At 35.9% G+C, this 14900-nt stretch overlaps 1 protein-coding gene across 1 annotated transcript in view; it reads right to left on the minus strand.

The window, feature by feature from the left end:
- LOC131062400 (protein LPA2) overlaps positions 1-8482 on the minus strand; it is a 29023-nt gene extending 20541 nt beyond the window's left edge. The window contains exon 1 of the mRNA XM_057996054.2: positions 7651-8482. Coding sequence (XP_057852037.2) covers positions 7651-8218 — 568 coding nt within the window. The 5' untranslated portion in view covers positions 8219-8482. The remainder of the gene's footprint in view (positions 1-7650) is intronic.
- Positions 8483-14900: the final 6418 nt, after the last annotated feature.

Genomic DNA, 14900 nt, shown 5'->3' on the forward strand with positions numbered 1-14900 from the left:
TGCTCTCTCCTACTACTAATGATCTTTGATAAAATAAAATACTAAAAGAAGCAAGGTTCAAGAATGCTATGCTAATACTAGGAATGCAAGACAACGGACAATTTCAAGTGAGCTCAACTAAGCTTTGTTTCGACATGCCATGAACATCTCCATAATGCTAGTGCAATCTTCTAAGAGTGGCTTGATGATTTTCAAATCACTACCATGAACATGGATACCTTCAAGATGAAGCATACCGATGATGGAATAGTAATTGAAGTTAATCTTTTGCTAAATTGAGTTCAATCGACTACGCGGGATACTTCACCATCGATGGAGTACTAGTAGTATGAACAACGAGCTTCACTATCAATCATGCACATGCATCTTTCATTCATCTAAAACACTTTAAGGAAAATTCTACTCTAATTTTTTTTTCCTTTTCAATATTAACTTCTCTCATAAAAGGATGAAGAAACGAGTAAATGCTCCAAAACTCAATAAGTCACCAATACTTCAATGATTTTATTTATTTTTGCAGCATCGAGCAACAATTCTTCAAAACTCTTCTAATTGATCCTTTACACATGAAATAAGTTGAGCTTATATACAGCTCTCATTACAATGAATGGCCAATATTAAATCAGAATCAAGGGCCCAGATTTGCCACCTAAACCCTAATTAGGGTCTGTTACACCAAAATACCTAACTTATTGCAAATTATTAAATGTCAACCAATGGGAATATGACATCCATTTGGCACAAAATACAAGGAAAAATCCTCCAATAAGAAACAATAAGAAAAATAACAAATTATCTTCTAGAATCAATGGTGGGAGGACCTAAATCAATAGTCTCCAAGTCATACTCTTCTGTTGTGATCTCGCCCTCATGCTTATCTACTCTTGGAGTGGCAATCTGCATTACTCAAGATCCTTCACCATCTCTTGTCATCTTTGACATCTTCACTGCTTTCTTCTTCTTAGTCTCTTGAGTTCTATCTAGGAAATTGTCTAAATGAATAGGATCTTCCTCTTCTACTATCACTTCCTTTGCTAATCTCTCCCTAGGCCATACAAGGATAGCTGATTTCTCTTCTACCTGCACTTCATTCAATTGCTGATCTTCTCTAGGTGGAGATGTTACTTCTTGATCTTCATCTTCAATATTTACACATAGGTCACTGCTTGCCTTATCATTGACTACCTTAAGTGAGACTGACTTGTCTTGACCCAATGGTTGCTTACCCTTGTCTGACCTTTCACATCTGCTGTTCTCAATTGTAGATTCCATGGACTCATTCACCCCATGATCAATGCTCTCTCTAGGTGGGTGATCTTCTTAGGCCATTGCTTGATTCATTTCCATCTCATGCACAAAAAAGGTACTAGTAGAAGATTGGCTTGAACCTAACTTACGTTTCTTCTTTGGAGGCTCCTCTTTTTTGGTTTCCTTCCTCTTAGATCCTTTGGAATGAGCCGACTAGGTAGGTGGCACTTCCACTCTGACTTTCACTTTCTATATCATCATCCAAAGACTACCTCTCCCATCAATTTGAATGTCATCTGGGTTCCTTGACTCTTCAATTAATGTGTTTGGGCGTCTACCCAACGTCTTGTATATGATAAGATTGGTTTCATTAAATCCTTCAAGTCGGTGATCTACACCTCAATCCAATTGACTTTCACCTCTGTCTTTCTCATGCTCAAATATCAGTAGGAGCCGCCTTCCACTGTCCTGTGCCTAATCAGGACTATCAAAGACCTTGCATGCCCTAACAATATCAATAGATAGCCTCGAACACATTCTTCTTCTTATGTCTAGATCATCTTAAGCATTCATGAAATGGTCCTCCAATTGTAACTTGTGTTTGTGTCTTCTTCCTCTAGATCTCTTGATGCTACCGTAGGGATCAAAGTTTTCTCTAGAAAAGTATGGAATAACGAGAGACTTCAATTCTTCTTCCACCTTCTCAGTTGCTTGCAAAGATGGACATACTTCCAATGATTGTCCAACTGAAATGGAAAATGGAATTCTTGACTTGTGTCTATTTTTTAGTACTTTGTTGTATGCCATCAACTGCCTCACCAACTCAAGCAACACTAGCTTGTCAATAGGATATCTCGGTAGCATGTAGGGCAGACAAGACCATCCTTGTATCCTCATATAGATGAACTTGGGATACTGGATAAACCAAGCACCAAACTTCTCTATTAGCTCTTTTGCCTGTGGAGGTAGTCTTTGATGAATGCCACCTTGCAAAGTTCTTGTTATGTGCATAGTGAAAGCATCATTCACTCTCTTCTAGTGTGTCTGGCTAGGGTAATGTAGCTGCATGCGTGTATTATTCATGTGCTCTCAATTCTCCAACTCTTGTACTGACTGGACCTCCATAGACTAATCTTGCATATTGATGAGCTTTGGCAAGTGAATATATGATGTATAAACTCATATAGAATATTCTGGTTCGCACAAGTCTCTTGAGTTGTAACTTGTATATCAATATTATTGCTTATAATCCTTGCCTAGTTGATTCTCTCCTTTCCAATTGATACGATCTCCATGAGGTAGAACATCCAATCCTCAAACTGAGATGCTTGAGGGGCTCCTACAATTTGGTTGAGCATGGTGATCAAGTCACTAAATTCCTCCTTGAAATCAATCCTATGGAGCTTAGTGGGTAGCTTAGATTTGCAAGGTCTACTCCTCAATAACCAGTACTTGTTAATTATGCCTAGGCATTTGTCAAGATCATCATCATAGAATACATGTGCCACTTCCTTGCTCTTGTAGTTCATGCCATTGAATTCAAGTATATGGAAGGCTTCACTAATAGCTCTCTCGGATAGATAAGCAAGTTCTCTACCATCAAGTGCCACTATCATCCTTTTGCTTGCATCATAGTACTTGGCACACTCAACAATCAACTCATTACATTGTATAGCTAGGGGGAAGCCTGCCACTTTCACTATCCCACTCTCGATCATCATCTTTGAATATCCAAAAGGCTTGGTGGTGTACAAAGGTCCTTGGAACCTCTTCATGTTGATTTGGCCAAGGTTGGTGTCTCCTACATTGCCCCATAATGATGCAATCTTGGATTCCATCGAATCTCCCTTTGAGTCCTTGATGAGAGTCTGTAGTGTTCCTACCATGCTCTACCTGTGAGAGTTGTCCAAGTTAGGGTGGTGATATGACTTTAATACTTATAACGTCTAAAAATGCATCTAGGTTAGTAATTCCACCTTAGGGGTATATAAAATCGCTAAAACCTTAATGAACGACTAAAACCCTAGGCTTTTGCAAAACAAACTTGTCTAAAATCTGAAAATTGCCATCTAAGCTAATGAATTAGGCTTTAAAATGTGCTTAGATGATCAAAATGCAATGAACAAAGCATCCCATGATCAAAATCACATGAAAATTATAAGCAAGAATCTGGACCAGCACTTAACAAGGTCTGGTTTTGTAGAAACATGATCAAATAAACTTATTTCAGACCTGTGAATTGCTTCCAAAACAGACTGGTTACTTCAATTTGATTGTTCTTTTGATAAAATCGCCCTTCTATATCAATGCGCTCTTGATGTCAATTGCTATGGTTTTTCAAATTGCTGATGTAGAATTGGTAATCTCCCTCCAAATTCGCTGATGCTTGATGGATACAATGTCACTTCCTTCAATGACAAACTTGCATACTTGGGAAGTCAATTTGCTGCTAACGATGAATGAATTTGGTGTCTTCAATGACTTCGCCTTGCCTTGATGAAAAATTGCTGTCAACAATGAATGAATTCGTTACCTTCTCAATGGCAATCTTGGCAATATGAAATCTCTGTTATGTCTAATCAGAATCACTGCCTGGATAAGATCAATTGCAATATCGATTTGTGTTGATCAAATGCAATGATCAACACAACTTTATAGTCACTTAAGGGGAATCATAAATCATCACAAGGCCGACTCGAATCACATTTGATGATTTGCAAATTAAAGTTCACGGCTGACTTGGTTCACAAATTCAAATTTAAATAAAAGCATTCTTCTTGTTCATCGTGTTGGGGCCCATTCAAGGTGGCGCATATATCAAATGTTTCCCTTTTGCTAAATTATATTTCTTAAGTAGTACTTTTGGGGTGGCCCCAAAAGAAGTAAAATACCTTAAGTCACACATTTCAAGTGGCAAAGGAAATCGCGCCCAATCCTTAAGTCGCTGATTTCAAGTGGCAAAGGAAGCTGTCCAATCCTTAAGTCCCCAATTTCAAGTGGCAAAGGAAGTCGTCCAAAATGCTTATGTCGCTGATTTCAAGTGGCAAAGGAAATCCCCCAATCCTTAAGTCGCTGATTTCAAGTGGCAAAGGAAGTAAAATACCTTAAGTCGAACATTTCAAGTGGCAAAGGAAGTCATCCAAAATGCAACTTTTGCTATCTTGACCGATTTGTTTCCAGCTTCTCATGATAATTTCAACTTCAGCTCCCTTTCCTTAGAATGTTGACCTCTAAAACCAACTTGCCTTAGCCAAATTTGTATTTCATTTCCATTAAGGCAAGCAAAAGATGTGAATCACTCATTCCCAAAATGCTGGATGTGAGATCAACTCAAAATTATTCATCCTAAAAGGATCGCTCCTAGCATCTAACCTAAAACTGAAAGCAAAAGAGGGGGTCCCCATTTGTGATGTGGCAATGTGTGAAATGGTCACAAGAAGACCCAATTCGACCAACTCAAGATAAGGTTTCCAGAACGACTTTCAACTATTCTTATATGTTCACCAATCCCAAAGACACTTGAGAAATACTCATTATCAAGCACCAAAATAATGAACTGATGAAAAAATTTGAAATTGAACTAGTCAAAAATGGGGGTAACAAGAGGCTATGTATAATGGAAAAGGAAATACATACATTATTGTGAAGAACGTAAAAAAAATTATTTTGAGCTCACTGAAGGAAAATATTGAAATAGATTGAGCATAGACAAACAATTGTTTAAGGCAGCAAAAGAAGTTGGGGGTAATCCATATGAAGCAAGTAGTGGCAAGGAGAGAAGTGGTATTGAACGTAAAAAAAAAATTTCAAAGAGGTGAAAGAATGCTCAAGAGAGGACATTAAATGTACTGATTTCAAGAGTAAAATTCAAAAATTTCAAGTTGGAGATTCTGTATTTGCTTATATACAGAAGGAGAGATTTATAAAGGGGATTCAAGATGAGTTAAAATGGAAAGTACGAGGACCATGTCAGATCCTGATGGAAAGTGCAGCAGATTTTATGAAATAGAACCTCCAAGAGGAGCAAATATTTCACCAATTTTTAAAGCGAAGGATTTGTACCCTTATTAAGAAGGACAAATAAGTGCAGAAATAAATGAATGTTTAAATGTACAGATGGATAAGCAAATGAAGAAGACAGAAATGAATCCGATAAAGGATGTGAAGTAATGAAGAAGAGTCAAAAGGACAAAGAGTTTTTTTTGGATAAAAGCAAAGATGGGATTTTGGTCCCAAGATTCTCCAAATGTCCATGGAACATCTCTTCCTACCTGGTGAGTCTAATGCAGGAGCATCCAACACCGTTCAAGGTGACTCCCTATTTTAAAACTGGCAGTTACGAATAGCACATTCCTTTCATTAGAATCAACAGTTCCATGAAATTTCTTTAGTGTAATTTGAAGTGGCAAGAGTGGAGAAATAGTGGTGACAGTTAATACCAGCAGCAATTTCTTAAATTCTGTCTGTTGACGCATTACAAATCAGATAATGAGATTAGGCGGTTATGAGTCAGGTGACGACATAATTGATGCTTTTGTCTATTTCTGACCTGTTGCCGACAGTTTTATATCTGGTATTGAAATCCTTGGTGGATATGAGACATGGGTGTGTTTTGGTGGTGAATTAATTTTCAAGTATGTAGCGATTCACAAATATATACTCCATGCTTGGGAGATTCTGGGATTAACATTTTTGGAGCAAAAGAAGTCTCAGAAAGAACAATAGTTTGTTTGGCGTATGGCTGTGGAGTCGTTTTGTCGTGTGTAGGTAGTAGCAAGCTGTGGTGTGGGTTTTGTTTTAGCTTTGTGCTATCAATCATGTAAGACCTGGATACAGAGGATGTATTGAGCCGTTCAGGCTGCTTTTGTCTTCAATAGTAACAGAACTGTTGTTCTTTCTTTCTGTTAGTTTGTCCAATTTTCCTGTCGTGCCCTGTTTTGCTGCTTAGGTCATCATTCTTTCACTAGGCTAGTGAACCTCATCTGCATCAATTATGTCAATTGAGCAATCGTGCACAAGCATGGATGGCAACTAAAGCTCTCAAAATGGAAAAGATAAATGGTGATAAATCTCTTTGTCATCTACGGCTGACATTTTCCATGGCACAAAGGAGCCAATGATCAAATCTCTAGTATTTCAGCTTAGGGGACCATGCACCATTTCGTGAATTAGAGCCGAGATACAAGAGAGTAATTACACATCTGAAAGATTATAGTAAACACAATAAACAAGGTGCAATCCGAAATTGTTTGGAAACACACCATATTAAACGAGTGAAAAAAGGCATTGCAGTTAGTCACTAATTAATCAAGTTTTAGAGCCCAGAAATAAATTAGCAATTAGAATTCTAGATGATCAAACTAAGCACAGTAAACATGATGCAATCCAAAACTGTTGGAAAGCATAACATTTATCAACAAGAAAAAAAACAAGACATTGCAATTAGCGTTTTCAACGAAAAAATTCACAGCATCCCACCCTGCCTTGCAGAAATGCTGCTGCAAGCTATGATTGCTAATCATTTTGTGGGGCCACCTTCCTCAACGTGTAGGATGGTATTTCTAGTTCACAAATTTCATAAAACCAAACAAGTGCAGGAATTTAATATACTAAAATACAGCACTTGTTCATTCAGTAAGTATCCGATAAAATCCTCTTCCTCCTACATTCTCCACATCCTTCCAATAACATTCAGATATGCTCATTACCCATCTGTTCTGGATAACTTCTCTCCATCCTTTCCAGAAGATGAATAATGCAATTTTTATAAAACTTGACTAGTCCTGGTTAGCAATTCATTTGTATTAATGTCCAACTGGCCTCAATTTGGTTTTAATTTTTATCTGGTCCTACATTTGGTTTTAATTTTAATCTGGTCCTCCATCTGATTTTAATTTGAAGTTCATGAGACCGAGGGCTCTAAAACTAACTTACGATTTTCAGGTAGCAAGCTAAAGTTCATCTTAGATGTGAACAAAATTCTCAGAAGGGCACACAAAGCTAGCCAAAGGCAGGCAATCCAAACTATCCAGGAATTATACCTTATCACAGCATTAATCGTTAGAACTCTGGAAATGGTAAAATCCCACCAGTCTCACCCTTGCAAACCAGGCAAGAGAGTTTCCCTTCCCCACAAGCAAAGAGGATCCCTATACATGCATAACATAATAGTAGCTCTCTTCTTAATTGTCTTTTCAACTATTTCTTACTAGAGAAACCAAGTTTACTAGAGACGACTACATTAAAATGCTTCTGAATCTACTTCCTCATTGACAAATATAAATAAATCCCGTTCTTATACCTCTACCGTTCACTACATTCCTTTGTGCATACCATTCAACAATGTAAAATACAACTGCCAATGTATCAGATAATTGACAACAGGGATCGAATAAACTTAACCTGATGCGGCCAAAACAACTCCCTCCACAAGAATCAGGATTCCAAGCGCAGCCCAAGTTATAAGAAAAGCACCCTCATTCTCTTCAATTTTTGGATCTCCCTGAGGAACTGTAAATGGCTTTTCTAGAGGAGTCCTACGAATTACGGGGCTGCTGCTCGTTCTCTCTTTGGTTTCCTTACCCCCATTACTACCTTTCTTTCGCACTGAGGCTGAGGGTTCTGATTTAGGTGACCCAAATCCCTTACCACCTTTAGACATAGACTTTTTTTGGGTTTTTTCCTCCACAGAGACGGTCTTCTTCTTGTTCTCTTCTCCCACGACATCATCGCTTGCCATGATTTTCCATTTCCTGTAGAATCCATATGAATTCGGTATAACTCTAGTTGAACAGGGTGTGAAGCCAATTGACTTGGATATTCTTAAAAATCTTTGATGTAATCTAGCGTTAGAAATAGTAGCATCTGCAGAGCACAGAACCCCTTCAGACAGGCGAGGTTGAATAGAAACACTGAGATGTGTAGTGGGCATTGCAGTAACCTTGAGGACTGCCCAGCCAATTAAAGACATTGCCCAGGCTTGAAGTACAGATTCCAGATACTACGCTCCTTTGGCCATGGTCATATATCTTTTTTCTTCCTGGCTTTGTTCTTTTCTTCTTTCCACTAATCCGAGCCTATCCAATTGAGATATTAGCATTTGCTCCCGGTATAACTGTCCCCAAAGGCCTTGAAATTAGACGCACCAATTCCTCAGAAAAGAGGAAAACAGCAGGGAGCTATGAACACCGAAAATAAATTAATGCCTTTGATTTCTTGTATGATCTAGATAGAATGGATATTCAATTTTATGAGATGAGAGTAAATTTGAAAAACTATTTCATATAAATCTATGTTATGTGGAGATATTCTTGGCACTCTAGGCATTGTGTTTATTCATAATTATTTAATTATTGATTGTATAATTTTATGAGTAGATTGAGTGAATGAATGAATGTTTTCAATAACGTTTATAAGGTCAAATAGTTTCGAGGTGAATGAATGAATGTTTTCAATAACTACATAGGTAATCAACAAAGCAAAAATTGTAGAGTCCAAAACATTACGTCCACTAATCCACCTCCTTTTCCTTTGCATCTTGGATCTTCTATTTGAATCTTGATAAGGAAATTTATAACTCTTATTATCCTATTTGTATCTTGATCAAGAAATCTATAACTTTTGTTATCTTTTCTTCTTTAAAGAGATTACTCAAGGTGTTTACATTTAGCGTCTCAATTTAGTTGATTTGAATGTACTTGTAAGTTGCACATTCTTTAGGTATCATCCATCTTCCAGTTTCACATCTAAGTTGATGTGAGTTGGTTCTTATCTGAGCAACTAACATTTTTGTATTCAATTTTATTTACATACCTATGTAGTTATTTTGTGTATGGTCATGTGTGAGATTGAAATGTTTGATATAGCATTCATTTTTTATTCATCCATTTAATGTTTTGCTTCATCAAGTGGTCAAGCATACAAAATTTCTCTCCTCTTCATTCAATGATTTACAACAATTTGAGATTCATTGAGAGTAATGAGAGTGATCCAAAGCATTAGACAGATGATAAAACTAGAGAGGGAGAGAGAGAGAAAGAGAGGGAGAGATAGAGAGAGATATCAAAAAACTAATTTTATGGTATTTTATATGTTTTACTAATTTATATTTTTGGAGGTCTTTGGAGAAAAAATTGAGGTTGAAATTGTAATCAATCCACTAAATAATTGAATAATCGAAGCATTTGATTTAAGGGACTGAAATTAGAGCTCTTCAAGAACTTTCCAACAATGTAAATAGTTTTAGATTTCAACCATCGAGCATAAAATTATGACCTTATCAAGTTGGGGTATTTAAATTCCTGCTTTAAAGTGTCATGTAGTGGATAGTAAAAATATTTGTTGTCGATCTAAAGTCACATAAAATAAATAAATGTTAGTAGTGGTAAGTACTTATCTTTGTAGTATCAATATTTGTTGTTCATTTAGAGTCACATAAAATAAGTAAATAAAAAAATTCAAAAAATATATATTTTCAATTTTTCTAGATAGATGTATAATTAAATATATTTAAACTAATTATATACTAGATAATTTTTAATTATAAATTTATATAAAAAAATGAATTAAAAATATATAATTTTTTTTAAATGATATTTTTTTTACTAAATAAAATATAATAAAACAACTCTTTAAACAAAATTAAGAAGCATTTAAACAAATTTAAATACATCTAGAAATGTAGATTTTTTAAAGATATATATGCTAGTTCATATTATTATATAATTGTTAATATTTTTATCTGTTTTTACATAAAATGTCATCCAAAACCTTTCAAGAAAATATTTCATATGGTCACCATTGGATGAAGTGAAGGCCTTTGGTAGTCTTATATGATTAAATTGTAAGTCAAAAGACAATTTTGAGTCTTAGGCGCCAAAAGGAAAATGTAGAAAAGAATAAAAGAAAGTATATTTCTTCTCACCAAAATTTCATGGTGAAGGATTAGGGCATGAACAATGAAGGGAGTAAGGATTCCTTACATTTTCTATCTAAATTTAAGCAGTTGGAGTGTTCTCATGCAAATTTTAAATTGTGGAAAAAAAAAAGATAATTTAGAGTATTTTGCTATTTTAGTGTAGCAACTACTATTAGGAATTGGAAATAAGCTATGAAAAAAAAACATATTGCCAAAAGTATCATGTGGCTCCACAATTTTTTTCCTTTTTTCACATTTTATTTCTATTTTTTCCTCAAAATTTTAAGTGCACAAATTATTAATAATATAATTTCTAAAAATTTTAGATATATGCTTAAAAATAGAAGAAAAACCAAAGATTCGTGGAGTCACTAGCACCACAAATATTTCTTAAAAAAGTTGAGCAAGGGCTACTAGCCAAAATAAGCTAAGCAACCACATGGGAACATGACATAAGAGTCCTCCATTTTTAGCACTCTAAGAGGCAATAACTTTATTGTATTTCAGTTTTACACATGTTGCAAAGCTATCTAAGTGGTTACAGGGTTAATGAATGCATTCCCACATTGCAAGGTATGGGTAGTGTTAAATCATTTATTATAAAGGTATTTATAGTAGTGGGTGATTGTCTTAGATTAAAGCTTATGCAAGTTGATCTGCTATTACTTGTCCTTTTATTGTTTTTTCAGTCTACATACTAAATATCAAAACTCACTCATGCACTAGGGACCTAGCTTGATTGGCAAGAGCTTCCAGTGGTGAAGCACGAGGTCACGAGGTCTAGTCTCCCCCCAGCTCATGTGGTACAAGAGGATGTGTCGCACAAGTGTCATCGATCACATTAAAAAGTTTACCCGATGCATTGCAATTTATAGGGGGTGCTATACCCAATTCCTGCAGTCTATATATATATATATATATATATATATATATATATATATATATCAAACTCACTCAAAATCATAACCCATTTAGCTAAGCATCTTGTATAAGCTCATCCTGTGGAACTTGTATATCATTGGTTTGATCCATCAATATTGGGATGGCACCATGACCTCCTCAATCATCCTCATCCCCATCTGACTCCTCATCTGTTGGTATTTTGATATGGTTTTGTCATTGATGTCAACACCTACTAAACACTTATCAACTCTGGCACTTTGGAGATCCAGCAACATTCACCGGCAAGCAAGTGACTAATGCACAATCACCAGTATATGGTACACCGACAGGATATAATGATCACCGACACTTGGGATAATATGGAAAACACTTGGTAATGTCAAAGACATCATTTGGACATCTTATCTTGGAGAGTTGTTTATTAGCATATTCATATTTGCATATTTGCTATTACCAGCAAATAGGTCCAGGGTTACACCGGTAGGTTTATCTTTTCCAGATCAGCATGGCACGCTGTGGAGATGATTAAATATTGTTGTAAATGCATTAAGCTGACATGTTGAATCGATTATTGCATCGGATATTGTATTGTTTGTAAAATGATTTTATTGTAATATCTTATAGAGCCGACCTACTAAAATTGGTCTTAGGTTATGGTATAAATGTAAGGTCTTAATTGTAAGATCGATGGAGGAATGTGAAAAAGGTTTTGTGCAAAGGTATATGTGAGATTAAGCAGAGCTATACACACAGACATCATTTGAAGGTGAAGCTAGGTTTTTGTGAAAGCATATTAGAACTACACTGGTACTGAATCCAGCATATGAAAATGCTATTTTGAGCAATACATTCTTATTGGATTTAACCATCCAATTGTAGTCAGTGTGAATCCCATTTGTGTTTGAGCAGTGAGCTCTAGGCGCTTGGCCTTTCTGCATGTGCAGACCCCATTTATGTACACTTACTATCTGCAGTAGTATCATCTGATTGTGGGTAAGGTTTCCCACCGTGGTTTTTCCCCTTACGGGGTTTCCACATACAAATATTTGTGTTATGTGTTGTGGATGACTTTGTCTTTTAGTTTCATGCATTAATCTTTACCGGTATTGCATTTATTTGTTAAATCTGTCCACCGGTATAACAGACTGTTTCACCGGTATTAAGCAGTAATTTGATTAAGTTGTTTTTGGTTTAATATTATTATTAGACAACTTATTCACCCCCCCCCCCTCTCAGTTGTCTCTAGGACCTAACAATTGGTATCAGAGCCTAGTCCTCTTTTTTCGGAAGCTTAACAGCTTGAGGAGATCCAATGTCTAGCAACTATTTCAGGAAGGACAGTCCTAAACTTGATGGAACCAACTATGGCATATGGAAGATCAGAATGGAGACACATCTAAATTGCATTGGGAAGGACATCTGGGATGTTACAAAGAATGGTTATACTGCTCCTACTCAAAATCAGCCCAATCCACCCAGCTTGACTAAAGATGAGGAAAATGACTGCAAGGCAAGAGAAGCACTTCTGAGCACATTATCAGATCAGCAAATCATGGGACTATCAGATAGGTCTATTGCTAAAGCTATTTGGGATCACTTGGAAACACTGAATGAAGGAAATTCCACAGTCAAAATTGCAAAACTTGAAAGCTTCTGGGTCAGGTATGAAAGTCTAAAAATGGAAGAGGATGAAAGAATTTCTGCTTTTATGGAAAGAGTAAATGAAATTGTTTTGGGTATTAAATGTTGTGGAGGAACCTTAAGTGAAGATGAAATTGTTTCAAAAGTTTTAAGAGGATTGCCACCGACATATAAAATGAAAGTTACTGAAATAAATGAGCTTAGAACAATGCCTAACACATCAGTAACTAGGTATACATTGATTGGAAAATTATCAGCCTTTGAAATTGAGGAATTTGGTCTTGTTGCTACTATAAAGACAGATTTAGCCTTCAAAGCATCAACAGCATCTGCACAATCATTTGACAAATCTGATTGGAAAGCCTTTTATGCAAGAGAACTTGAAGAAAGCAGGAAAGAAAATGAAGAACTTGAAGCACTATTTGCAAGGAATATGCCTAAAGGTCCAGTTGGAAGTAAGTATGAAGGTAAATCACCCTTTAAATGTTTTAACTGCAACAAGATTGGTCATATGGCTTCAATATGCCCTGATAGACATGCTAGGTTAAGAGAAGAATCTAGAAGGGCATACAAGCCTAATCCTGAATATCAGAGATACAGATTCAAGAAGAATAAAGACAAATCTTGTTATGTTGTTGATGAAGGAGTAACTGATGATTATGATGAGGATCCGACAGACAATGGATGGGTTTTTGTTGCTATAACAGAAGATCAACTGGCACTTGCAGTGCAACCGGTAGAACAGGCCTTGGTAGCTAAAATTGAAGTAAAGGATGAATGGATCATTGATTCAGGATGCTCACATCACATGACTGGTGACAAAAGTAAATTCTTGAACTTTCAAGAATATAATGGAGGTCTAGTAATTTTTGGAGATGACAAAGCTTGTTCAATCAAAGGTAAGGGTTCAATATCTCTTTATGGTAAGCATAACACTGACAATGTTTACTATGTTGAAGGTTTAAAACATAATCTTTTGAGTGTTGGTCAATTAGTTGAGAAAGGATTTCAGTTACAATTTAAGAATGGAAAATGCAAAATTATGAACAGAACTGGTTTAGAAATTGCAACCAGTAATCAGACTAGAGGTAATATCTTTCATTTGAATAACAGTGAAAAGACATGCTTGATTGCACACATTGATGAAAGTTGGTTATGGCATAAGAGACTCTGTCATGTAAATTTTGATTTTATGGTAAAAATCAGTACTACTAAGGCAGTTAGAGATTTACCTGAAATTGTCAAACCTCACAACACAGTATGTAAGGAATGTCAATTTGGAAAACAGGTTAGAGCTAGTTTCAAAAGTATTCCAGAAAAATCAAATAATGCTCTTGATTTAATTCATACTGACTTATGTGGTCCAGCTAGAACTAAAATCTTACAAGGTGATAGATATTTCATGCTAATCATTGATGACTATTCTAGAATGTGTTGGGTTACTTTTCTCAGAGAAAAATCAAAAGCGCTTGGAAAGTTTAAACTGTTCAAAGCAATGGTTGAAAATGAGACTGGCAAGAAAATCAAATGTCTAAGATCAGATCAAGGAGGTGAATTTACATCTAAGGAATTTAATACATTTTGTGAAGTAAATAGAATCAGAGGACAGCTATCAACACCTCGGACACCACAGTAGAATGGGGTTGTTGAAAGGAAAAATAGAACTATCTTGGATGCAGCAAGGAGTATGTTATCAGAAGCAAACCTACCACATGTATATTGGAGAGAGGCAGTAAGTACAACGGTCTATACATTCAACAAAGTTCACATCAAAGGTGAAACCGGTAAGACCCCTCATGAACTATGGTTTGGCATTACTCCTACTCTTAAATATTTCACAATTTTTGGAAGTAAATGCTATATTAGAAGAGATGAGTATATTGGAAAATTTGATCCTAGAAGTGATGAAGGAATATTTCTTGGTTATTCATCTAAGAGCAAAGCATACAGATGTTTTAACAAAAGATTGCAGAAAATTGTTGAAAGCACAAATGTAAAGATTGATGAACAATTCAGAGGAACTTCAAGGTATATAGACTCTGAACCGACAACATAAATTTTGACAAATGAACCTACTCTAAATCCATCGGTACAGAATGAAGATCCGGTTACCCCGGTATCATCTGAAAATTCCACAGTAACTGAGGAACAACAGCAAACAAAGACACCCTGGTATGTAAGACTGAATCAT

Source organism: Cryptomeria japonica, chromosome 5 (genome assembly GCF_030272615.1).
Source record: "Cryptomeria japonica chromosome 5, Sugi_1.0, whole genome shotgun sequence".
NCBI classification, from domain to species: Eukaryota; Viridiplantae; Streptophyta; class Pinopsida; order Cupressales; family Cupressaceae; genus Cryptomeria; species Cryptomeria japonica.